Source organism: Phoenix dactylifera, chromosome 12 (genome assembly GCF_051530095.1).
Source record: "Phoenix dactylifera cultivar Ajwa chromosome 12, Ajwa_hap1_PhDact_Kaust_v1.1, whole genome shotgun sequence".
In the NCBI taxonomy this organism is placed as follows: domain Eukaryota; kingdom Viridiplantae; phylum Streptophyta; class Magnoliopsida; order Arecales; family Arecaceae; genus Phoenix; species Phoenix dactylifera.
Genome location: NC_143201.1, coordinates 5,560,777 through 5,586,741, shown reverse-complemented (window position 1 = coordinate 5,586,741; position 25,965 = coordinate 5,560,777). Strand labels below are relative to the sequence as shown.

At 40.4% G+C, this 25,965-nt stretch overlaps 1 protein-coding gene across 1 annotated transcript; it reads right to left on the bottom strand.

Annotated features, from left to right (window-relative positions):
* Positions 1-1,484: 1,484 nt before the first annotated feature.
* On the bottom strand, positions 1,485-25,965 carry LOC103720359 (protein ALTERED PHOSPHATE STARVATION RESPONSE 1-like). The gene is made up of 4 exons (XM_008810022.6): positions 24,747-25,965; positions 16,273-16,448; positions 8,111-8,334; positions 1,485-2,476 (listed from the first exon to the last, which is right to left on the bottom strand). The coding sequence occupies exons 1-4, from the start codon at positions 25,750-25,752 to the stop codon at positions 1,675-1,677; spliced, it is 2,208 nt and encodes a 735-aa protein (XP_008808244.4). The 5' UTR covers positions 25,753-25,965; the 3' UTR covers positions 1,485-1,674.

Below are 25,965 nucleotides of genomic sequence, written 5' to 3'. Positions count from 1 at the left end.
CCTTCTAAGGTGATCCACTTTATCTGAGAGTTTCTAGCTTTTAGTGTCTACAAAATCAATTCTGATGAGGGTATGTATGGTGGTGCTGGATTTGTCATCCACGATCAGTGATTACAACTTGTAGTAATGAGAGATTGTCATTTTTATGATTGTCAAGAACCATTGGCAAAGCTCAGGGGAGCAAGGGAAGGCTTGATGTAGGAGCATACTTCAATCCTCAAAGCTCCAAACATTATTAATTGGCGATCATGCATGATGACACCCACCATATCATGGATGATTTGAGGCGTTTGATCTCTGAGATGTTTTAAGGCAACCCATATCCACAGGAAGATGAATAGTACTATAGATTAAGTAGCTTCTCCTGTGGCTAACTACACCCGCTTGATTTGATAGTCTCCCCTGGCTGTAGCCCTCTAGTTGTATAATTTGTTGTACTCTACTCTAGTGGTTGCATCTACACGAGGCCATGTAATCATGCCATTCTACCCCCCCCCCCCCCCCCCCCCCCCCCCCTCAAAAAAAAAATAATAAACACATTCTTTTCATTGGGAGCTCATTTGGTTCGCGGAAAAAAAAGGAGGAGAAAATGTAATCAACGGAAAAGTAATGAGATATTTCTTATTTGGTTGGAATTTTCAAAGGAGAGAGAAGGGAAAGTTGTATTCCTATGGGAATATGATTCCCACATTTCATGGAAAAGTCTTTCCCATGAGAAACATGGAAAAGTTACTTTTCCATGAGGCGGAAATCCCTCCACTTTTACTTTTTCCCAAAAAGCCCTTTCAGCATTAAAAAAGCATTAAAGAGGCATTAAAAATCTAATTTTTATTAAGGGTATAATAAAAATTATACATAACTTTTCCAAGAAAGTAGATGGCCGACCAAACATAAGCACTTTGGAAATTAACCAAACATGCCAAAAGTACTTTCCTAGGTATTCTCATCCTAGAAATTTGTTTTCCAGAAATTATATTCCTAGAAGGAAAAATGCTTCCCGTGAACCAAACGAGCCCTAGGAGTCTTCAAGTTCAACGCTTAATCAACAAGGTTATTTTCACATTTCCCCAGCCATATTTTTGTTGAGTAATTTAAAATGCTTGTTTCTTTAGCTGAAACAAATAGATTAACTAAGAACTTCTATAAGCAAATTGAAGAGGTCTCTAATTTAGATCTCCGCAAGGAAAAAAATATCACTGGCATGAAAAAAGATTGCGGTTACTTGATTTTCCCTGCAAAATATAAAATTTCGAATCGCCCACAACTTTGCATTGATATTAGTCTGTGAACAAATATGGACCTAAACAAGCAATCATGAAACCTGCTAACATCGGTCTATCATCATTCTTCCAAGTAACTTCGCTGTCAAAAAGTTTCCATCCGTTGCATTCAACAATTAAAAACAAATGCTGAGGCTTCCTCATTTAACAAACATCACGGTTTGGAGGTTTCTCATGCAAATGGCTGAGAAAAAAAAGTGGTGATTTGGTGTCATATTCCCAAGGAACTCGATAGATACGGAAAATAAATATCTTACATTAGAAAAGATATTTTAAAAGCTAGCACTTCTTGCCTAAGTGCACGTAAAAACTAAAACAACAGAAACAGATAAATTCAAACTAAAAGGAAGGATCAAAGTGCACATTAGACCTCTATACATACAAGTTTTTTCAGCTAGTTTGCAACTACATTCTGCGACTGAGAGATGGACTTCAACTTCTTATACATCTCAGAGCAAGCATGAGAAAAGTCAGACATAGCACGGATGAGTTCAGGCAAATGTGTCTTGAGAGTTCCAAATGATTTCTCCCTCACCTGTTTGCACAACTTCTCGTGGTTTTCCTCCTCTTCGTCAAGCCGGCTCTTCGCAGACTCTACTGCAACCTTCCTTTCTGCAACAGGATCATTCTGATTAGCTCCCTCACTACCCTCTTGCCCAGCCTCCTCAGATAGTGCTGCTCTTCTATGTGAATACTTGCTGTACCAATCCTCAAATGCCCGTATCTTCTTCAGATACTCCTTACGGGTCTCATCGCATTTTTCTCTCTGTTTCAACTCCTCCTGTTGAAGTGTCACTATCGTGTTAATGACTGCTGAAAAGCTAAGAATAGCACTCTTGGCCAGCTCATCTGGAAGTTTGTCAAGATGGTCATGCCATGCATGCAAGAGGGCCTGAATAGGGGGTTGACGTGGCCTTGGTGGAGATGACACTTTCTCCTTCAAGCTGCTTTCAATGGGGATAATGTTTAATTTCAGCCAACTACTAAGAGCTTGGATGTAATCTTTCTGATGGCTCACAAGTTTATCAAACTGTAAATGCCACTCTTTCACAATGTCAAACAGCTGAATCGTGTGTCTATTATGATGTTCGCTTGTTTCCATTGGAGCATTTGAGATGTCAAGGATTTTTAGGTTTAACACAATCTTCAGCTGATTGTCATGATGCACATACATGGCTTCCCACATTTTGGCCATCCTGGTTTAAAGAAAGATAATGAACAAATACAGTATACCTATATACAGTTGCGAGATAAATGGAAGTATCCTATCTAAAGCAAATGCAAATCAACAAAACATATGAGGGGCAAATGCTTTCTGCAGTTGGATCATGACTTGCTTTAAAGATATGGTGTTCAAAAAGAAGATAATGGTTCACTCATTTGCATTTGTTTTCAACCAAAAAAATGTAGAAGAGATAAAGAGGTTAAAATGCCCAGAAAACAAAAATTGCCTATAACAATGACCAAAGCTAAAACCATAGTTATGAAAAAGGAACAGAGAACCTTAAACATGCAAACATAGTTGGGCATTGGTGCACCTATATTATGATGCTCTGGTGCCAATATTGTTCCTTCCAAACTCTCTATATTAAAGGACAAGGAATCAGGATTTAATGTCCATCTGGGAAAGAATCACATGGCCAGAAGTTCAGGTGACAACAACAATACAAAGCTTATAATATGCTTTCTCCTTCTAAACCGTGCAAAACTTTCCCAATAACATTGTTTCTAATCATCAGAGTTGAAAGCAAGGTTTTAATCCCTTGGGACGGGGGGCATCTCGGTTTTCCCACAAAACAGAACACCCCGTGTCCCGCCCCATCCCCATGGCCGCCCCGATTGAGCATTCCAATGCATGCCTGGGATGCCCTTGTTTATATTTTTTTATTTTTTAAAGTTTATCTCGAAGTTTTACTGCTCTATTTGTTGTTTAAACATATTTAAACTTCAAATTTAATATATTTACGATAAATTGTCCCAATTTAAAACTAACACTATCACGCATTATGGTTTTTCTAGTTTTTGGAGATCCTTTCTTAATTACCAAGCAACAATCTCTTATAATGGATGCTGCACAAGTTCTTGATAAAGTAAAAATGATGAAACTTGATGAAAAAATTCCAATTTTTACTACATTGAGCTTATCACTTGAAAATGAAAATATAACTATAATAATACTATGGAATAAATCATATTCAATATTACACAAAATGGATTCATCAATTTAAGATAAACATATCAACTTTACCACTAATCCCAGATGGAATGCCTATGGCGCTCGTAAACATCTAGGTCATGTTCATAATCAGATTATTGAATATGATGCCAATCTTGATACTGAACCCATCCCTGTTGCTCATGTTGTATTTGATATTGTCCGGGATAACCCTCCTGATAGTACATCAGGTAAGAGATTGGCCATCATTGCTTAGGATAATGAGAAGCAGTAACATACTGTGGCCCTAGAACGTACCCATATAAAGGTGGATACTACATATGAGATACTCCTTAGGATATGACCCTTGAGTATACATTTGAATCATACATAGAAGAAGGACCATAATATGCACTTTGACTATCTGATGCTCCAACGGATCCTACTCTAGTTGATGATGATGATGACCTATCTTGCTCAAACTCCAACCTGCTTCTCGAAGCATCTTTTTCCATCCATGCCATAAACTTCGGGTATGCTCAACATCATCGTTCCTCAGTTTTTCTCAACTCTTTGTGAAAACGATCCAAAATATATGCAGCCTGTGTGCCACGTCCGCAACAATTCATCTCCCCTTCCTTCTCCTCGTCCTAATATCTAGATCTGGGTCTCGCTCCATGGTCTTGGTCCTGCGTGGCATGGGTGAACTCTGCCTCTCCAGTAAAAGGATTGATCTCATGCTTTACCACCTTCTTCACCCGGACCATCATAATCATCAGATCCATCATCACACATGTTATCATTATCATTACTAATATCACGAGATGATCTAGGCAATCTTGGATTTGAGGGCTCGGGTGTCTTGCTATGATCATCTCGAACCTGCACATCATCAATTGCCTCTACTGGATCAATTGCCACCGTCCCCTTTGATTTGGACTTCCCACACCTCTCCTCGACTGCAGCTCTCTGGCCCCCTCTCGAGCTCTAACTAACCTTTACTTGTTGACTTACCCTACCTCCACTACTGATCTCAATGCCTTGGCTATCCTTGGAGACCCATGTGTGAGTCTTGAACTAAACATTCCACAATCAAATCATTGATCAGAATCCTCATATTGCCTACTACTGGATCCACCATTATCTCCTCCAGTATCTTGCATTCCACTCTGAACGGAGGATAAATGAGAAGCCGCCCACCAGTCCACATCTCGTACCCCTACTTTCTGTTGTATTATTTTGCATGGTTAGGGAGGATCTCTTGGCTCATCCAACACTGATGGATCCCGTGCTTCCTGATCTGCAGCCCAGCATAGGATCCTTCTCATCATGGACAGTCCTCCTCGAATGGGTCATCTTGCTTAGGATCTTTCCCCTCATTCACATACTTGAGCTCAACCTCATATTGCAGTGGACAAAAACCAGATCTCTCAATCTTTGTGAGGTTAGACGATTTCTGATTTTCGTGTGGATCAAGGCAAATGTACTCCAATCTCCCTTTCTACCCTTAACCTTCCTGAACCTTCTAAACACATTTATCTATTTTTTATGGAAAAGAAACAATGGCTGCCAAACATGTTCCTATCTCTAAAATTTAGGAGAAAAAACAAAATTGTATTTTAGTATTCAGCTTTTAGAAAATAAAAGAACTTACAATATTGCCAAGAACAACCTAAATGTTTCTTTTTCCATTGATGAGTGGGTTTATGGTAAAAGAAAAGGCCAATCTCCAAAGAACATTGATAGGGATATGATCCATCAATGATGATCCTCTAGAAGTGGTGCCCGAAGAAAAAGACATGATTTTTGTATGAGATATATTTTTAGATGCATTCATAAATTCTTTTTATTTTATCCATGCATATTAAGGTATCCTTATGTTATCATGAGATGTCAAAATGGAAATAGATCAAAGACCCATAGGAATATTTTAGGAGACTTAGTCAATTAATTTGGCCAATCAAGCTAGAAGTAAGACTCCATTTCTTTATTCATTAAACATATTTTTGGTTGTTTGGAAAACTAAGGAGAAGATAAAAAGGAGCAGTAAAAGGATTTCCGAAGAAAAGGGTAAATTTAGCTGAATTTGGAAAACTTATGCATATTTGTTTTGTTTTCTCAATATCCAAACAGATAGAAAATTTAATTTTTCCAAAAATTTTATCTCACAGCTATAGATGAGGTTAAGAGACTTCATTCTAAAGGCTGCCAATTGTGGATGATGGTTGTAAGATAGTGGCTCATACACACTCTTGAACCTCTATCACCAGTAAATGCTAAGCAAATATGCAAAGCCAATCTCAACCATGGCTGTCCCCTTTGTACTAAGCCATTATTAGGTGTAGACACCCCCAGCTATAGCAAGGGCGAGTAACTTTTTTAATTGCTAGCATAAACCATCCGATCTAAGCCACCTACTCCTAATCCTTAACCCTTACATTGACCTACTTAGCCCAACCCTGAGGGCCAAACACCATCGAAACACTAACATAGGATTCTACAAATGCACTTGAAACTAAGCCTACCATGGGCCAACGTAAAATTAGGCTAAGATTGGATACCATGAGCTATCCCTTATATTCTCACCCCATAAACTTCCCTCCTATTATAGGTATGTCCCAATTTGGAATCTTCCTACATACATAGGGATGCACCTTGATAAAATCATTCCATGTTTAACCTCCAACCATCTCTCCCTTTAAGAGACCACTTGCAAATGTCACCCCTTATCTTGCCATCTCAATATTCTTCAAACTAACTTGCTAGCTCATCTGCCTCCTCTTGCCATATATCCCCCTCCAACATTATCCTCGGATACTCTCCTCCTTACACCAAATCCTGTTCACAAGACAAACCCAATATATCCTTCGTAAGTCATAACAGACCTCATCCATTCTTGATGTTAATTGTATGGCATCCACTACACCCAAGATCTCGCGTACCAACCATACCGTATTGTATCAGTAACGTACCAGTTTCATACCAAGGTTCGCTTTAGTATATGAGCCGAATTGATGTCCATACCAAGTGGAACTGCCCTATACTGCTTGGTACCTACCTATACCACCCAGTTTCGGACGATACCATGGCTAGGAGTGGAGAAAGGCATCTTTTATTGCAGGAAAGTGGAGAAAAGTCACTTTCTTGAAGTCGGCTTCAGTCCACTTAGTTGTTTGGGTGGCAAGAGTGAAAAACCAAACTAATATTCCCAACTTCAGACTGATGGGAACCGAAGTCACTTGAAAGTGGGTTAGCAGCACATTTAACTAAGGGCTTCTCACGTTAAGGGAAACATGGCAGCCTTCTCTTTGGCAGCTAACCAAGCAGTAGAAATGCATACTTCCCTGAAGCAGACTATTTGAAAGTGCCACTTTCAAAAAGTGCCAACTTCCCACTTCAATCGACTTCCTGCATCGAGACACGCCCATAGATTAATAAAACTATATCCATCTCTTCAGGACATGATTTCACACTAACATTATCCAAGTGGAAAAAGCCTATTTCATAAAGTGGAATATCCAACTTGACAATTGTGAATCTTTTGACACATATTTTTTCATGCAAGTTTATGCCTTGTTAAGGTACAACAAGGAAAGCGTGCCTTGCTGGCCTCTGGACAGCATAAGACAGGATGCATGTTGTTGGTATATTAAAGATGGCCCAAATGTGTCAAATTCTCAAGCTTGAGGAACAAATGTCTTATCTGAAGATGAGTTCCTTTTTCATAGTAGGCATAATGTGCGAGGTTCAATGGGGTTCGGATGAGGTCACCATTGGCAATCAACTCGTCATTTTGTAGATGTAGCCACATCCGCTAGCAGATTGGTGTTTGGTATTCCTATGGTGTTTGGTATTCCTATTCATACATGCTGGTGCATTTTTTGCTGCAAATTTCAATTGGCTCACTTGACCTGGCTTCTATGATAACCTGTTGATGTATTTAATCTAAAGTATACTGACTTTTCTAGCTTCCCACAGGATCATGAAATTCAAATGAATGCAAAAGATTTGTAGGGAACTGCACTTTTTCTCTGAAAAATATTGTAAGGAAACAAGCATGGAGATATAATTACAGAAACACACTTCTGTGCAATCGCGGTGGACTTAACAGTGTGCTGCGCAATAAGAAGAAATGTATTCTGCAGTTCAATAGAAATGAAATTACAAGAGAACATTGCAAAAATAAAGAGCTATTGATTGTGCATTGACTTAATTACTCATAGTGGAATAATTTGAGTTCTAAGAGTGAATCAAGTGAAAGATAATATTAGTTTGACAAAAAGAAATTTTTCTAAGTATTTGGAGTACATTTAAAATGCAAACAGATTATAAGTTAGCGTTCACAAAACTAAATAAGATGATAAAAATCAAAGGTCAAAAGAGCTAATTTGGGATTTGAATCATAAGGCTCAAGCTGGGAAGAAATTTAGGGAAGAAGTAGCTATGGAAAAAAAGGAAGGTTTCCAGAGATTGTCAGGTACAATTGGAGAAAACAAATGTAGAAGATTAGCTATATTGTACAAAGCAAAATGAGAATATAAGTATAACTAAAAAGGCAAAAGAAAAAGTCGATCAAAGAAAGAAACTGAAAAACATAATTTCAAGGGAACACTACCTAAAAAAGCAAAAAAAAAAAAAGAGCAAAGTATGGACCTCAATCTTCAACATGACTTACCCATCGACAAGGTCCAGTAATTTTGGGTACAGCTGATTATCTCTCAGACATTCAACTTCCGAGACTGTTGAATCCATTGACTGCATATCAACTATATATCTCGTATGCAAATGACTTACAGCTGCTTTAGTTCTTTCTAGTGCTTCAGCACTAGCACCACGTTTTTTTTGCCTATTCAGCAAAGCAACCTTCCTCTGATACTCAATTTTCATAAGCTCACCTGCCTGCCTTACATGAATTAAGTTACCATTAGATTCAGATTTTGATAGCCATAATAATAGGCGAAAAAGGGAGAAAAAAGAAGGCTCTCTGCAAAAACAAGGAACAATTATAAGCTAAAAGAAATTCTAAAGTCTAGTAGAACTCCAAGTCTTTAGCATCAACAATTATGGTTAGCTTTACAACTGGCACAAGAGCCATAAATAAGATTTTTTGGTCAGCCAGTTGATGAAAATATTTGCACTGTCACAGGATGATAGATGTCACCCTGGGTAAAGCTTTGGTTTTAGCAATTTTGATCCAAATTTTAGAATTTCAGTTGAAAAGGTTGACTAAAACCGAAAAGAAAAAGAAATATTAAGAGAAAAAAGATCATAACTTATGCAGTTAGAAATGAAACATTATCGATGATATATGTATTAAATATATTACAGGAATGCACCAAAATAGTTAGAATCATGTTTCCTATCTAGTAAAGAAACTAAAGGACCAATTCCGCATATGCCGAACCCAAAGGAGGGGTGGTTCAAGGGGCCCGCATGCCCTCCTTTTGAAATCTCTAAGCGTGAGCTCCTAACTTTTAGGAGCTCATGTTTATCCTCTCCCTTTGAGCCGTGAACAGCACCCTCCTTTCTTGGGGTTTCAGCCGCCAACAAAAAAAAAAAAAAAGGAGGAGGCGTTGGCTCTCCTTTCTCCCTTCCTTCTTCCACCAAAATAAAAAGGCTGCAACTTGTTGCTCCCTTTTTATTCTTCTTTCTCCAATCCTTCTTGTTCAAGGGAGAGCAATCAAGGAGTTGTTTGCTGCAAGAAAAAAGAGATTCATCCATCCAAAGTCTTCTCTGCAAGGGAGCTAGCACCCCGGGGAGATTCAAAGGCTTCAAACGGTCCTCTGCCTCGTGTGGATACCCGTAGAGGCCGGACGCGTGTGCGGCTTCAAGCGAACCTTCCAACAAATCCACGATCATCATATTTGCGGTGACCATCTACCCGCACAAGGTGAAGATCTAATCTTCCTAATCATATAAAAAGTATTTAATCCTAATCTATCTACGAACGACAGTTTTAAAATACGTTCATGTGATGAACGGGATCTCGCGCATGTCTTCCGCTGCGCGCAGAATTTTTCTGGAATTTTCTGCGGTGTGCGAGGGATACCCAACAGTGGTATCAGAGCCAGGTTTCGTAGATTAAGATTAGGATTAAATGATTGAGGCATAATAGATCTGAAAATTTAAAAATTTCAGCTACCGGTACGCCGGAGCCATGGAAACCGGTACAGGCCGGTTCCTTGCCGGAGACGAAGAAGACGAGGAGAAAAAGAGAGAGCGCGGGGAAGAGAGGGAGGGAGCCCACCTTCGGCCGCCATCGGAGAGCCGCGAAGGGGCGTCGGAGGCCGGTGGGGGGCGGCGGAGCCCGGCGGGGGACGGGGGAACCCGCGGGGGCGCTGCGGAGGCCGAGGCCGTGGCCGGATTTTTTAAGTGAAGTCGGCAACCGATTTGCCGACTTCACTTAAAATCCCCAAATTTAAAAACGCGGCCGCGGCCGCGGCCTCCGCAGAGCCCCTGCGGGTTCCCCCGTCCCCCGCCGGCCTCCGACGCCCCTCCGCGGCTCTCCGATGGCGGCCGAAGGTGGGCTCCCTCTCTCTCTTCCCCGCACTCTCTCTGATTCTCTTCTTCCCCGATTCCGGCAGGAAAGAGCTTCCCGGTTCGTACCGCCCGGAGCACGGTACGAACCGGCCCGTACCGGTCCGGTAGGCAACCGATACGCCTACCGGACCCGATACGGCGGACCTTGGACCAATTAAAAGCGAAACGCAACAAAAATCCCATAGATCATGCCTGTTTTTACCAAATTTACTTATTTAGAATGTTTTTCTAAACAAAAGAAGTAAAGAGTTTTAACTCTTCACATCTTGATTTTGAGTATTACGCCACGTCATTCGGTGAAATTTTGCCTAATCCCCTCTTTAGATCGTCAACAGGGAGAGGCATCACAAGAAACGGGTGTCAACTATCGAGTAACTTGCTCGGATTGGGAACTAGCCAGTTTTCAGAAGGAAACAAAAAGGGATATGAGGTGATACCAATAGTTCCACATTGTCTCCAGGATTTTCAAGAACAAGAAAAATTCCCCTAATCACCCCAGCAATCAACAAAGCTCATTTCAATTTTTTGCGTCAGCCAAATTTTTCGGTTTTGGTTGGTTTTGGATCATTTCAGGCCAAAATTGATCTTTTTTGACCTTCAAACATTATATATCAGAAAAGGTGGATCATCTACAAATGCAGATGAAAATACTAAATAGAGATCCACCATTCAAGTGTATGACTCAAAAGACCCAGGAGTCATATAAATTGTTATACAGCATACCGTATTTCTGTACTGGTTCACAAATTTAATATTACATACCTGGTGAAATGGCAGGATTATGAGATAATCCAACTTTCCAGAAGTACCATACTTCAACAGTTCAAGTGTTCAACTAATAAGCAACACACTAGTCAGACCTGTAAAATACCATTTGCCAGTGCAACAACAATGGACCTTGATGCATGATCAAAGTCTTCCATACAGAACCGAACCACCCACATACCAACCATTATAGTACCGTGATGGTAAGGTATCGGCTCTGAATCAAGGGTTAGTTTGATAATATGAGCCAAACCGGTCTGAACCGAGCGGAATCACCACATACTGCCCAGTTTCAGAATGCACCATGATTGAGAGTGAAAAAAGTGTTTGAAGCCTATGTTGCTATGAGGTGGATCATGTCAAGGTTTTAAATTTCGTGGAATGGAGGTGTCCCGGTTTCTTCAAGGAACAAAAAGCCTTGTTGTCCCAACCAATCCCGGCGATGGATATCTCCTGTCTCTCTCTCCTTCTTATTTCTTTTCTTTCTTTCTTTTTCTTCTTTCTTTCCTTCCTTCCTTTCTTTTTTTCCTTCTACCTTGCTTTCTTTCCTTTCCTTTTTCTCTTTTCTTATCCCTTCTTTTATTTCTTTTTCTTCTTCTTTCTCTTTCCTTTCGAATTCTTTCCTTTCTTTGCTTTTCTTCTCCCTTCCTTTCTTTCTTTACTTTTTCTTCATCTTCTATCATTTCACTTTTCCATTTCTTCATTATTCTTTCTTTCTTTCTTTCCTCTTTCCTCTTTCTTTTTCTCTTCCCACATGGATGGGTTTTGGAATCCCAACCCCATCCCGGTCCCGTTTTCTCACAAGAATGAGACAAGATGGCTAGGATGCCCCCCATCCCGTCGAGACTTAAAACTTTGGATCCTATGTTATACCGAACCGGTAACATAATGGTATAGTTTTCGGCATGGTTCCTCATACCGACCCAAACCGAACAATATAGGACGTACCATACCATACCATTTTGGAACCGATATCCGGTATAGGTGGCATACCGACATTCCGTACGCTGACAAGACTATGTACCGTACCATATCGACACAGTACGCTGAAATCAATGTTAGCCTTACTAAAGGTGATGACCGGCAAGAAACCTTCCATAAACTCAAATGCCAAAATTGAAAGACGATGCAATAATTGTTTAGCCATATTGCATCGTATGGACTATGGAGAAACAAAAATTTGGGATGTTAGAGGTATTGAACACTTCAGTAGAAGCATTACGAGGAAATTTACTTGCCTTTCAAAAAATAGATATTAAAAGTATAACTATTAGAGTTCCCTAGAATAAACTGTTAACAATACCAACATCTCTTCTTAATTGTCAAATAGGGGGAAAATAATTAAAAAGGTGGGGCACAAGGCAAGGTGATGAGACTCTCACTGGTTCAAGTTGCAATCCTTCAACAAGAAAGACCAAACCTCATGTAGTTTTCTTAAATATATAAAATGGTAAAAAATTAAAAAAAATGTGGAAATAAGCAAGAAAAATGATATAATTATTTCTGTTCTAGGATTTGATTTTCATGCAAATGTTTTTAAGGATCTCTACATGAAAAAAGAACTTGCTTTAGTTCAACATCATCATGTTTTGATATTTGGGACAAGATTGAAGTGCATGACAACATAGCAAATCTGTCTAACCCATGTCCACACTCAATATTCAATGATAGTTTAAAAGATCCATTGTCCTCACTTCCATTGGTTATGGCCATAATCAAAGCCTGACGTGAATGCATAAAAAAATGTAAAATAATGCATAAAGCATGTGCCTTTGCAAACTTGCAAACAAAAAAAAAAAAGAAAGTGTGAAATGAAATCAAAGATCATTTTCCTTATTGATGAACTAACATTGATATAATAAAACAAAAAATGAAATAGGTCTCATAAGCCGAATGCACAATTATACTTAGTCTTGGATTTCTAGCAATCATGACAAAAGTGCATGCACACATACACACATACTTATGTGGCACGGTGTGGGAAGAATTGAGGACAATCACCATCCTCTTTAAAGAGATACGAAGAGATAATCTGGTTTTCTCAAAGCTCTCAAACCAACAGCTTTTTCTATCTCTTGACTCTAATTTGGGAGGATAGCAGACATGTTGTAGATAACTCTAGCCTTAGGTTTGGACATTGGACAAGATCCGAGAGCAAGAATCACAATATCCAAGACTCAATCACAAATCTGAACTTCCAGAGGCCATAACTTTCACATCTAGCATCTAGTTTCGGCATGCCAGGCACCAAAATGAAGCTCTTGACGAGGTATTGGATGATGTGTTGAGCCCAATGGATTTGATGCTCGCACTGATCAGGAACCTAAGACGATTTTTGGGTCTCGAAACAGGATGGTCGTAGCAAAAATTACCTTCTCAGGAAACATCTTGATTGAGCCTGTCTCTCAATCCAGAAAAAATTGGGTGAAGCGGCTCAAGACAAACTTAATGCAAGAGTAGAGAACTAGCTCCATGAGGATTTTAGCTTTTCATCATTATTTCCACAAGCGGTGGCTATTTTAGAAAAGTTGTAACCTCTTCCAACAAGGAAAAGAATCAAACCCAGATGGTGTAAGTGCGGATCAAGTATAAATAGAGGCCTTGTAACTCAAATTTAGAGATGTTGAATGAAAAAAAAAGGGACCTAGACCCTACTTTCACCAATTCTCTAGAGATTTGAGTTAAATGGGTTGAAAAAATTCCTTCTGGTTGAATCAAACTCACAAGAGACAAAACAAAAGATACAAATATTTTATTGATTCAGATAGATGACCATTGGTGTACAGCATTGGGACCCTTCCATAATCTGCTCCCAAATTCAATTCCAAGTCATATTATAAGGAAAAGGCTCTATCGCATCTTTTTATCCTTTTTACTTAGACTAGAGGACTTTCTTGTCCAACACAAATTAAGACAGCCTATACATTCTTCACTTGATATTACGAAAATAACAAACATAATCCAAATCAAAAAAGAAACTAAATTGCCTTAGAGGCATCCTCAGATGCTGGTGGTTTTTTCATAATTTCAGACCTTTCAAAACTAAATTTAGTTTTCTTTGGCTTTCTGTTATCAAGTCCAGCCTGGTTTCCTTCAACTCCATCATTTCTCGATAACCTTGGGAATGTCTTTCACATCACATGTGCATCGCCCAAATGCACATGGACATGCATGAGCAAACAAACATTCAGATCCTTCTTGATCAACAAGCATTCCATATAAATGGGATAAACTTTGTGGATGAAAGTATACTTCACCAAAGTGAGAATGTTTACAACTGATTCCTTGACTCAATATCAACTTCAATGAAACCTTCAAAAAACAGCCTTCAATTCTTAGCCAAGATAACCTCAACTAGTTGAGGGTACTACCATGAATCCTGCAAGAGCAGCCGCAATATAGAGATAACTATCTAATGTAAATGGCTGTTGATGGATACAAGTGGGTTAAATCCCAAATGTAAATAAAAATATATGCTCATGTACAGTTTACATGCTTTGTACTACATTTACTGCCAATAATCTCTCCTCAAACTGAGAACAAATAAAAAAATGTCTGCCATGGACTTAAAACAAAGAGAAATGTGAGGCCTTATCAGCATAACTAGTAGTTTTATAAACTGAATGTCGGAAACTTAATTTTTGACAAAGATACGGATGAAAGAAAAGCGAAGACTGAAATAAAACAAATGAAATAGATTTTTCCAAGCTAATAATTTTGTTAGTAATATCTAACTCAGTGTCATTTGACTGTTCATGAAAATGCAGGTTACATACAATTTATCAAGCAAATGGTATCACATGAAAATTATAGAAAAAGTAAAGTAATAATTCCAGGTGTCAAACCATAGGATGCTCCCAATGCTGAAACTAGAGATAATGATGTTGAATTACGATTTGCTTGGACCTGCAAGTCTAATCAGCACAGTGCATCATCAATAGTGCAATTCAGCAGCAGACATGCACCATTTTCAGACCTACAAATTATGAATCATCAAAGGATACTTTCTTCCAGTATTTTTTTGAGAAAAGACATAATCTTCTAGTCAAAATAAGTTTACTGAAAACACCAAGTACTGCTTAGAAGTCAACCCAGTTCAAGCTTCTCTTCACCATCTCCTTTTGTCACTCGCGCCACTCAGGTACTTATTGACTTACTAGTCAAGGGTATAAAACATGGACTATTGTTTAAGGAGTATCAGAATACAGAACACATGATTAGTCAGCGACATCATTTACTTTTGTTCTTAAATGCTTCATATTTATAACCCCCTGTTACCGAAGCTAATGGACCATCCACCAAAGTTGCTGAGGCAGAGCTTGCTCACCCTCTTCCAATGAGGTTACTACTCATGCATAACACTGATAACAGCCATTATTAACTCTTCAGTAACATTCTTTTTATTTGGTCAATGCTCCTCGTACCTCTTGTCCTGTCCCTCTGCCTCTCTTCTTTTTCCATCGCTTCATTATTCTTAAGTGTATATTGCTTGTTTTCCCTTACTATGCTTTCTTTCCTTCTTTTCTTTTTTCCTTTTTCTAAAGTCTTCAATTGGGTGTCGTGTTGAAGGGGATAGGCAGTCGGAAGGCCTCTAAATGTTACAGGGTACAGAAAAGAGAGAGACAAGGAGCTCTAGGCATCGATGAAGCATGGACACAGATAAGGGTTACAGATACACCAATATGGAAAATCTTGAAAAAAGTATGATATGTTAGAGCTAGAATATGGCAATGAACAAATTAAAATTTATCTAAACGTAAACATATGTAGGAAAGCATCAAAAAAGCACAATGGTTTATCAAATAACATAGTCTATACTTCAAAGAATAGCATTTACATTCACAAACTCCATTTAGTCATCATTCATAGAATAGTATCAACATCACAAACTCCAAAAATTATCATTCATCATTGGGAAAAGGTCAACATTCATCCATAAAAACATAAAGCTCTCTCTCATTTCTAGAGGTATGGGAGAAGTATCTCGAGCATATCTAAGAAGTATTCTAAGACTCATTAGAATTTTAAAAGAGAATTCGACATGTGCCTTAGATCTGACTATTAACTAACCGAGCCAAAAGCTTAAGATAATTTGGAAAGGGTCAACAATGTATATTAGGCTTAACACCCCCATCATGTGCAGCCAGAACCACACATGTGGAGGGACCACAACAACTAAAATGAGTCAAGAAAAAAACACAAGGACTAAAATGGATAATTGAATGGATAATTTGCATGGTCGGGATTTGAACTTGTGACCTCCAACAAACCAAAATTTTGATGCCATGCTAACTAACCAATTGACCCCAAAAGTTTAAGCTAATAGGTAACGGGTAAACATTGTATACAATAAGCAGCCTTATTAATATTTTTATAGGTCAAGATGTTTTAGATAAAGGAAGGGAAAAAATAATTATAATCTTTTTTCTTCCCTACTACAAATCTAACCACTTAAACTAAAAAATGAATGAGGATGAAAAGGCAACTAGAGATTAAATCATAAATGAAGCTAAAGGAAAATTTATCATATACCTTCACTTCATCATATAGTTTTTTCTCCCATGCCAACATCTTATCCAACATTGTGGCAATGGTTTCCCATTCATCATTATCAAAATCATCCCTTCCATCATCAGCACGAGGTATGCCTTTGAATGACCTGTTCCATGTGATGACTTGCATGACTCTTGCAGAATGGTCAATGTGTCCTGTGAACAAGGATACATATAACTATTATTAAAACACAAATAACAATTAACACAATCTCTATTTGAGAACATTCACAAGAATATAGTCAAGTAAATAAAATGAACACACAAAAGATGGAAACTATTCAGTTGCTCAGCCTATATAAAAGGGATATATGGCATGCGCAGCTCAATTTTGGTTAGGCTTCACCAAAGAATTCCAGCCTCACAAGCCAAACCAAGCAAAGAATTTAAAGCCCAATAATTTGTGGGCCAATTTCAAACTAACAAAAGTCTACGTAGGCTTGAACTAGAGACCTAAACTATAATTAAATTTACCTATACATTTTATCATATTTAACTAAATAATGTCGCTAAAGCTCACATCCTTGATTCCACCTCTTTCCCTCCCTCCTCTTTCCTACTTCCCATCTTCTCTTAAGTGTTAATAACCTTCCTATTCACACTAAACACCAGAGCACTGCCAAGCATCCCCCTATTCTCCTCTCCGTCTCTTCCCTTTGCCTTCCCCCATCTCTAGATCCCTTCGCCATCACTAGATACTGGGGCACCACTTGCTTTGGTTAAACATCAGAGCACCGGCCTCTCTAGTTACAGGCCTAAGCGCCTTCAATTTCAAAGTACCTCTCCTACACCTACGACCTCTTCCAAGCCCCCTCTATCCTCTCTTTCTTGGACGCACTGCCATTGACACCTTCCTTGCCCAACCATCTCCAAATACCTCATCACACACTGTAAGAACCTTTGCCTCTGCCACCAATTGCTATCTCTACCTCTCTTTCTTTCTTTGTATCATGGCTATGAATGAAATGGATCGAGCTAGGTTTTCTCAAGTTTGGCCGAGCAACTCCTATGCCTAAAATATTACAATTGGGTCATGCTCGGACTAGTGAGACTTGGACCAAGGATGGATCAGGCCAAGCGCGAACCAACATTTAAAACTTGATGATTAGTCATGGCCCAACCTAGAGCTAAACTTGCCTTGTCGATGCCTATGTCTACTCTATAAGCCAAAAGAAGCATCAGATTAATCGTAGAAGATTGCTATGTGAAGACTTCAGAATCCAGCAGCATGTGGCTTCATTCTAAAGTTTTCGCACTATACATATAGTAGAAAAACAGCTTTTCACAAAAACTATCCAGTCAAAGAAGTTGACTTTTTTTCAACTTAAGCAATATGTCCATATACCATTGTGAAAGACTATCTAAATCAAGAATCGCAGAACCGGTACCAACAAATGTGCCTACCGATGACCAATATGGTACGGCACCTGTTCATACCGTACCGAACCACAGGGTACCGAAACCACAGGGAGGGAAAGGGAGAAGACCGGAGAGGAAGGAGGAGAGGGCAGGAGAGCAAGAAGGAGAGGAAGGGTGAGAGGGAGAGAAGGGGGGAGAGAGAGGGGACTCACTTGACCAGGCTTCAAGCACTTCACAATGAGGGAGAGAGGCCAGATCTATAGTCGGCATCACCACCATCATTATCCATCGCGGCCTCCCCATTGTAGAATGGTCCAAGGAGGAGATCGGGGTCGTCCAACCCCAAGCTCAAATTGAGAGGATTGGGGAAGAGAATGGTAGGAGACTAAAGGGCGAAGGAAGGAGAGAGAGGGGCCAGAGGAGGAGGCAAGAGAGAGCCGAGGGTTTCAAAGGGTCCATGATGGGAAGCGAGGGTTTTGAAGGGTCTGCATAGGGGGAGAGGGAGGGGGAGAGAGAAGGGGGGCAGAGGAGGGAGAGAGGTGAAGATTTTGAAGGGACTCTCCATCAAGGGTTTCGAAGAGACTCTGCTTCGAGAGTTGTCTGCACCATCCACAGGAGGGATTTATGGCTTCAAAAGGATGCCCTGTGCCATGCTGGTAACCGACCAGTGGTACACCACAAATTGATCAGGTCGGCATAGTTCAGCAATCTTTGATCTAAATGATTCCAATTTTTGCCATATATGCATGTATAAAATATAATAGCCATTTTCTTGCTGACCTTTGACCATGGAGTTGGAAATAAATTTATTCAAGAACAGTCTCAAGTCTCAACATTATGGTACATAGAGCTCTTCAAGCATCCAAGCTATATGTATTTGACATGATTAGGCAACCATCAGATTATAATGATACCATCCCTAAATACATTAAACAAAAACAGCAATTTCACTCATATTTCAAATTAAAGACTTGACGTGGTTTTTTTATACTTGAATTGTACATTTCTCTACATTTATTAGTTTCTCTACTTATTATATAGTGCACATGATTGTAGTGCCGCTATCGATGGGACATGGTTCCTGTGGATAAACAAATTCCATAAATAGGGAGGAGATATTATAGCACACATAACATAATGGTAGTACGTGGGTTTGCAATGTGTTTTGCATTTGTATCGATTGGATGTGAAGGACTGCCCATGGTAAACATATTTTTGTTGAGGCTTTGTGGAGACCAGAATTAAATTTTTCTTATCCCAAAGATAGTGAGTGTAACAAGTAACTTTTATTTCAAACTTTATGAGTAGAACTAGGATCTGCTGAACCAGCCCAAACCGCCCGATTTGGGCCAAATCAACGCGGGACCAAGTCTTTCGGCTATGGTGTTCAAAATCCGTCCCAAACCGGTCTGAACCGGGCTCGGTTCGAAGCGGAACTGACGCGAACTGGGCTCAATTCGGACCGGAACCAAGGTGAACCGGACGGTTCGCACCAATTCACACCGGTTCCCCCCTTGTTTTTTAAACCCCCCAAGCCAAAAACCGCGCTAACTTCGACGATTCAAGGATGATCCAACCCAAAACAAGGTATATTTTCCATCCCCTACCTCATTTTCTCCTTTTTTCAATGCTGAAAAATACAGAGAAATTTTCAAAATAAGAGAAGGTCATGCCAAATTTTTTAATTTAGCATGATTTCATGATATGTTATAGATTTATAGATGATCTATGCAATTCCACTAAAATCTTTAATTTTTGGATTATATATAATTTTCTAAATTTAAAAATATATTTTTAAATTAAAAAATAAAAAATAAAATCTAAAAAATAACTGCAAAATTAGAAGCTTATTTAGAGGCATATAAGCTAATCTCCAACTATTTGGTGTCCATATATTTCAGTTTTGATGCGATCATGAGCAAAGTAGCCTAGGCCTAAATTTTTAAAAAAATAAATAGCTTTTGATGCATATCCGCAAGCTTAGAAAAATAGATGTAGCATCCATAGTAGGGTTCTACATAGATCTGAGCTCAAGTTAATTTTTTAAAATATTTATATTTAAAAATTATTTTTTAATTTAAAAAATAATTAAAAACAGTGAAGGCTACCAAGCTATTACAGAGAACTTGATTACAAGGCAAATATTCTGGCAGCAAGCCGAAAAGATAGTGAAAGCTATCAAGCTATTGTACGAAGTGCTTCGGGCCGTGAACAGCGAGAGATATCCTCAGATGAGATTCTTATATCATATTATGGAGAGGACAAAGAATCAGATCATGAAGGCAGATTCAACACATTCCCTGAAGTACATCGACATCACTGAGCAGCAGTGAAACTATCAGATGGATAGAAACTTGCATCTAATAGATAAGCAAAAACATTAAAAATTAGATTGCTTCTGTACTTGTACAATTTTACAAAAATAATTACAAATTCTATCTGCAGCTTACTACGTGAACCCAAAATTCCAGTATATCATACCTGAAATCGATATGGATGACGAACTTTTGGCCGCTCTATGTAATGTGATTTACAAGATAAAGCCTGATCCAGAAATCGTCGTCCTATGTTTAGAAAAGGTATGTTAACTTAAGTGGCATGCATAAGTTAACTCGTGTCTTCAATGATTAACATATTATAACATGATTCTTTTTCACAGGCAAAAATATTTAAGAAAAGCACTGACAGCTTTGAAGTCTAGGCAGCTGTCGTAAATAAGAAAAATATTAATCCAAGTATATTGCATATCAATAATAACTATTACTTGATATTAGATGGTTACTAATATGATACTATTTTATATATGATTTTCTTCAATATTTTTGCAGCTTAATGATAGATTTATTTTGGTTTGTCTGCAAAAAATCTTAAGCGGCTACCTATCCGAATTCTCTCCCAGACTTTCTCCTTGAGTGGCGAGTGTGACTAGCCAACCTTCGCCCTCATCTACAACAAGCAGAGAAATCGTTTAACACAGAAGCACCTCAACGACCTTGTATATGTTCGCTACAATCTAAGATTGAGACTGAAGTGCATTCAGAAAAAATTAGAGCTGAAGTACACGGATCCGATCCACAATGCTTTTGTTGATAATAAGGATGATCCTATGATCGGATGACTTGTAGGCCAGTAGCAGGAGCTGGAGTTTGATAAGCTCAAATCGCCTCCACAACCAGCCAGTTTCGTAGCCAGCAAGGCAATGGTGGATGCAGGGCAATAAGCAGATTGCAACATTATGCACATCTTTCCAGCTGATCAGCCACAACCACAAGAGTTACTAAGGAGTCGATCATCATATGACTCCTTGTTTAAGACATTCTCGAGAGATATAATCAAAAGTTGCTTAGACGAGGCTATCGCACTACCCGATCAACTCAATTAGGAGGGTGACAGCCATCCTCCCAGCATAGCCAAGCAAAGAGAGGCACAAAGAGAAAGCAGGCAGTTGCTCGGTGCAGCAAAAAAGAAAAAAAAAGACAATTGCAGCCTCGATAGAGAGTGTGGAGAATCAATTCCCTCATATTCAAAGATCAAAAAGAGCAGCAGTAACAATTTTGGTAGTCATGAATTTGGTGGCCAGAGAAAGAGTGGACATGAGACCACCGTTTATGAGATAATCGCAGGGTGATCTTTGAGTCACCGGTAAGTCTCAGTTTATACATGCTATACAGGATAAGGACCACAAGGCACAATTTAATAGAACCCGCGAAAATACGATTGCTATAGAAGATGAATTTTCTGCAAGGTCGTTCAGGAGGATACGATGCAGCAGCAGATGACCTGCATGTGGAGTAGGATCCATAAACGTATCAGATTCCAAGTCGTATACTAAATTCTATTATCCGCAGCCATAAGCAACTTATATGGATACGGATATAAATACGGTGCGTCAGAGGCATTGTCTTCCAGTGACTACCATCCTACACAATCCGGAGCATCTTGTGGATCGAATTTTGCTGCTGGCATGCTCGAATGGACCCCTCTACAACCATATTATTAGCCAGAAGATACCTCTCAAAGCTAGAGCTTCAATGAGAGATCTGAAACTAGTTATATTCCAAAGCGCGTTCCTAATAAAATAAGCATAGATGACTACAACGCCGCTTGGTTAGAGAGGTGAGTTAATATGCCTCCTGATTATGCTAATGATATAGATATTTACGAGAAACAGTGCCACTCTACAAGATTTTAGATATCCGTATGTATGTTGTACTTTAAATATATGTAATTGATTGTATCATTTTATATTATGTATCTAACTAATTAATTTTATATTATTTCATGTTGCTTCTTCTAGCATGCAACATCTCACTAATCACTTTATATTTTGCATCACTCTAAAACATTAAGAGGCATCATTTAGGACGTATCACGATCATAAAAACATCAAAAAATATTAAAAATATCAGAATATACTTAAAATCATTGAAAATTTTAAAAAAAATTAATTACCACCATGGTATGCTGAACCGGCCTGCACCAGCCGGTTCAGCACGTACCAGACCGGTTCGGTCCCTGACTGGTCTTGTACGGAGGATGTCCCTGACCGATCCTGCACGAAGCAGTTCGCACTAATACAAGCTCGGTACCGTCTTGTACCAGTGTGAACTGGACCGGTTCGTACCAATACACTTTCAGTTTGCCATAGCGCCAGGTAAGGTCCGCTATACCGACCATACCGACGTACCGGTACTGGTACGGTACCGGTACCATACCGAACCGAATCGGTACGGTACCGGTTCGGCTGGTTTGGGCCAAAAGCCAAAAAAACTTTGAGGTCGGTACGAGCCAGTCGGTACAGATCGGTACGGGGCGGTACAGGGTCGGTACGGGCCGGTATCGGTACCGGCCCGTACCGACTGGTATGGATTGCGAATAGTGGGAACCGACCGGTACGAATTGCGAATAGTGAAAACCGAAAAATATAGTTCTACCGTACCGGTTCCGTTCGGTACCGGTACGTATCGACCCGTACCGATCGGTATGCCAGACCATGGCGCCGGATGATGTAGCCGCACGATAGCCGAAACCCAGACGAACTAGTGGTACCGGTTCGGTACAGCCCAAACCGATCTGATACGCCATCGGTATACCTACAGGTACCGGTTCGGCAGCATTGATTACCATTAATTCAAACTTAAAAAATATTGAGAAAAAAAAGGCCAAACTGGCACACCATTGCATACTGTGTGTTGGTATAGTACTGAACCGGCCGTCAACCTATATGGTATCAGACCATGAGTATACGAATGATACTTCTATTTGACATGACAATATTTGTACATTGGAATAGATAAATAATATGTTGTTAATGCAGGATATGCAAACATGAAAGGGTATGTGGAACCACACAAAGAAGAAAGATCTTATGTTCCTTAATTTCGCGTAGCAATCAAAAATGGGGTCCAAAATGAGGTATTCAACCAAGCCCATGCATCACTCCAATACATTTGGAGTTCGGTGATGGCTATACTTAATCAACTGCATGCATATAAGCTGGATGACCAAATGAGAATCATTGTTGCTAGCATGGCAACTCACAACTCCATTAGGAAGCATTCAAAGCATAAGAGGAGTTTGATAAGGTTGATAATGATGATAATTATATACCATTTGTTGTGGGGGACATTGGCCATGAGGGCATCATACAAGAGCCTCCATCAAAAATTGTAGCACAAGATGATAGCTTTATGGCTCAAGTGCATGACAATATATGTAATAAGTTAATATAATAAATAGCTATTGGGATATGTTAGTACAACCTTCTTTTTTGTTGGAATATGTTTTGCCGAAAAGCAGCTTTTAACCTCAAAATGCAGCTTTTGCCAAAAACAGCTTTTAAGCCAAAAGCTACAGCATCCCCAAGCAGAGCCTTTGCTCAAGGATGGATGAGGCCAAGCCCAGGCCAATATTTAAAACTTGATGGTTATTCATGGCCCAACCTAAACCTAAACTTACTTGTCAAAGCCTTTTGTCGACTCTATAAGCCAAAAGAAGAATCAGATTAATCTTAGAAGACTGCTATTTGAAGGCTCCAGAATTAGGCATCATGTTGCTTCACTCAAATGCTTTCACGTTATGTATAGTAGAAAATCAGCTTTTCAACAAAATGTTCATCATTTAGCATCCAGTTTTAGTAGTATGTGCCTTCATCAACAAATCTCTCCTCCAGTTCTATAACATATAAAAGTCCTAGTGAGACTCCAAGAGAAATAAAAGTGTCATTGCAATTTGATAGTTGATCAAGGAAGTTGACCTTTTCAACTTAGCAACATATCCACAAACCATTGTGAAAGACTATCTAAATAGTTCCATTAAATGCTTAACCCTATAAACTAATCTCTGACAAGCATCACTTATCTGAAAAGTATTAAGATGCCTCAACAGAACTCATATCCTGCAAAACCATAGATTCCTTATCTAGGATTGTACTTAGATTCTTCATACTATATCCATTTCAGGAAATCTCCTAGGGCCCTCAAGTTCATTACTTAAAAACCATGTTATTGAACAAGATTTTCCTACATTTATAATTGTCTCCTCAAAAGTTTGACCATAGACTTTCCACTTGCTGCTTCCATGAACGTCCTCCTTTCAAAAAATTCTTCTTGTTTGTGTTTCTCCCCTATGAAACTTTGGAAACCAGATGAAAACCTCTCACATGTACAATACAGCCTCTTTTCCCTTTTTCTCTCTTTTTCAAGAATTGGGCATCACATTGTTATAATGCGATGACACATCCAAGACACTTGGCACAACCTCACCATCATACATTTTGATTTCTTATCCCCTCTTGATCCAAAGAAACTGCACCCAATAATACACTCTATAGGCTTTTTGAAGTAATGATTTCTCTCTGGCACTAAATAGCATTAGCCAATTGGCAGACAAACTTAGACTTAGGGCTGAAAACTTTGAAGAATGATTAAGGAAGCAACATCCGAAATAAAGTTCAATTTTTTAAGGTAAAACGATGGAGGGGCATGGAAGTTCAAACTTCATGGGCTACATAAAATGCACTAATCTCAGAAAGAAAGCAGCATTGAGGGGGAAGGGGGGGGGGGGGGGGGGGGGGGGGAAGGAAGAGACGAGCACCTCTATTATCAGCGAAATTAGAGTGATAATGCAAGCGGGTGGCCTCAAGCATCTTCGACACTTCGTGAGCACTCTCCGACGCCTTGAGAAAATGGTCATCAATGTCGGTCAGGACCTGCAGTAGATCGATGCTGGGGGCTGCAGCCGCCACCATTTTTCCCCTCTTGGCATCTATGGGCGGCGCCGAGACAGCATGGTGGTGGTGCACCGTGCCATCCTGCTTTTGCTTTTTCCCCGTCTTCAGCGGCAATGGCGGTTCCAAGACCACCTTGTCGGGCATCACCGGAGGATCATCATCCGCACCGACCACATCGTGATCCACGGCGGGGGGTGGGGGTGGTGGGGCAGATCTTTTGAAGCTTTCCTCCGGCGCCTCCCCTCTTTCCGGCTGGATCTCCTCGGGGTGGCCCAGGGACGGGCCGCGCACGTTCTCGTCCATGGCGAAGAAGTAGTCCCAGGTCGACTCAGCCGGCACTGGCGGCGGCGGCGGTGCGGGGGAAGGGGAGGGGCTCGCGGCGGTGGGGCGGCGGTGGCGGCGGTGGCCGTCCAGGTCTCCGCCATCGCCGTCCTCCCCCGTCGCCGCTGACTCCTCCTCCTCCTCCTCGCGGATGGAAGCGTCCGGGTGCGACTTAGAGGGGAACCTCTGGGAGGGGGGTAGGTCGGGCATGCTGATGGAGCGCTGGAGAGGAGACGGGGAGAAGTCTGGCAGCGGAGGGGGAGGAGGAAGGAGGGTGTCCATAGGGGGCTGAACGGCGGAGGCGGTGGAGACGGCGGTCGGGGGTTGGACGGCGGTGGCGGAGGAGGAGACGGAGGCGGGGGCGGGGGCGACTTCGCCCTGGCCGAACTCGCTGAGGGCGGCGCCAGTGTTCTTAAGGGCGACTGCATAGGCGGAGTGGGCTGCAGCGAAGGCGTTGCGTGCGGTCACCGCCTCCTTCATCCACTGCTTCCGCTCCCGGCATCGGAAGACCGCCTCCTCGTTGTCCACCCGCGACTGCGCGCACCCCATCCCCTACTCTCTCGGTTCTTCCTCCTCCAAATGCCCCGCTCTTCTAAGAAGAATGGGAGGTGACGGGATCCAGATGGTTGCGGTGCGGTCACCGAGGTTTTCGAGGGGAAGAAGGGTCTAAAGTGGAGGATCTGGTTCCGAAAAAAGCAGCAGAAGCGGCGGCAGAGGACAGAAGGGAGCGCGTGCCGGCACCCTCGTTGCTTGCCGCCGCGC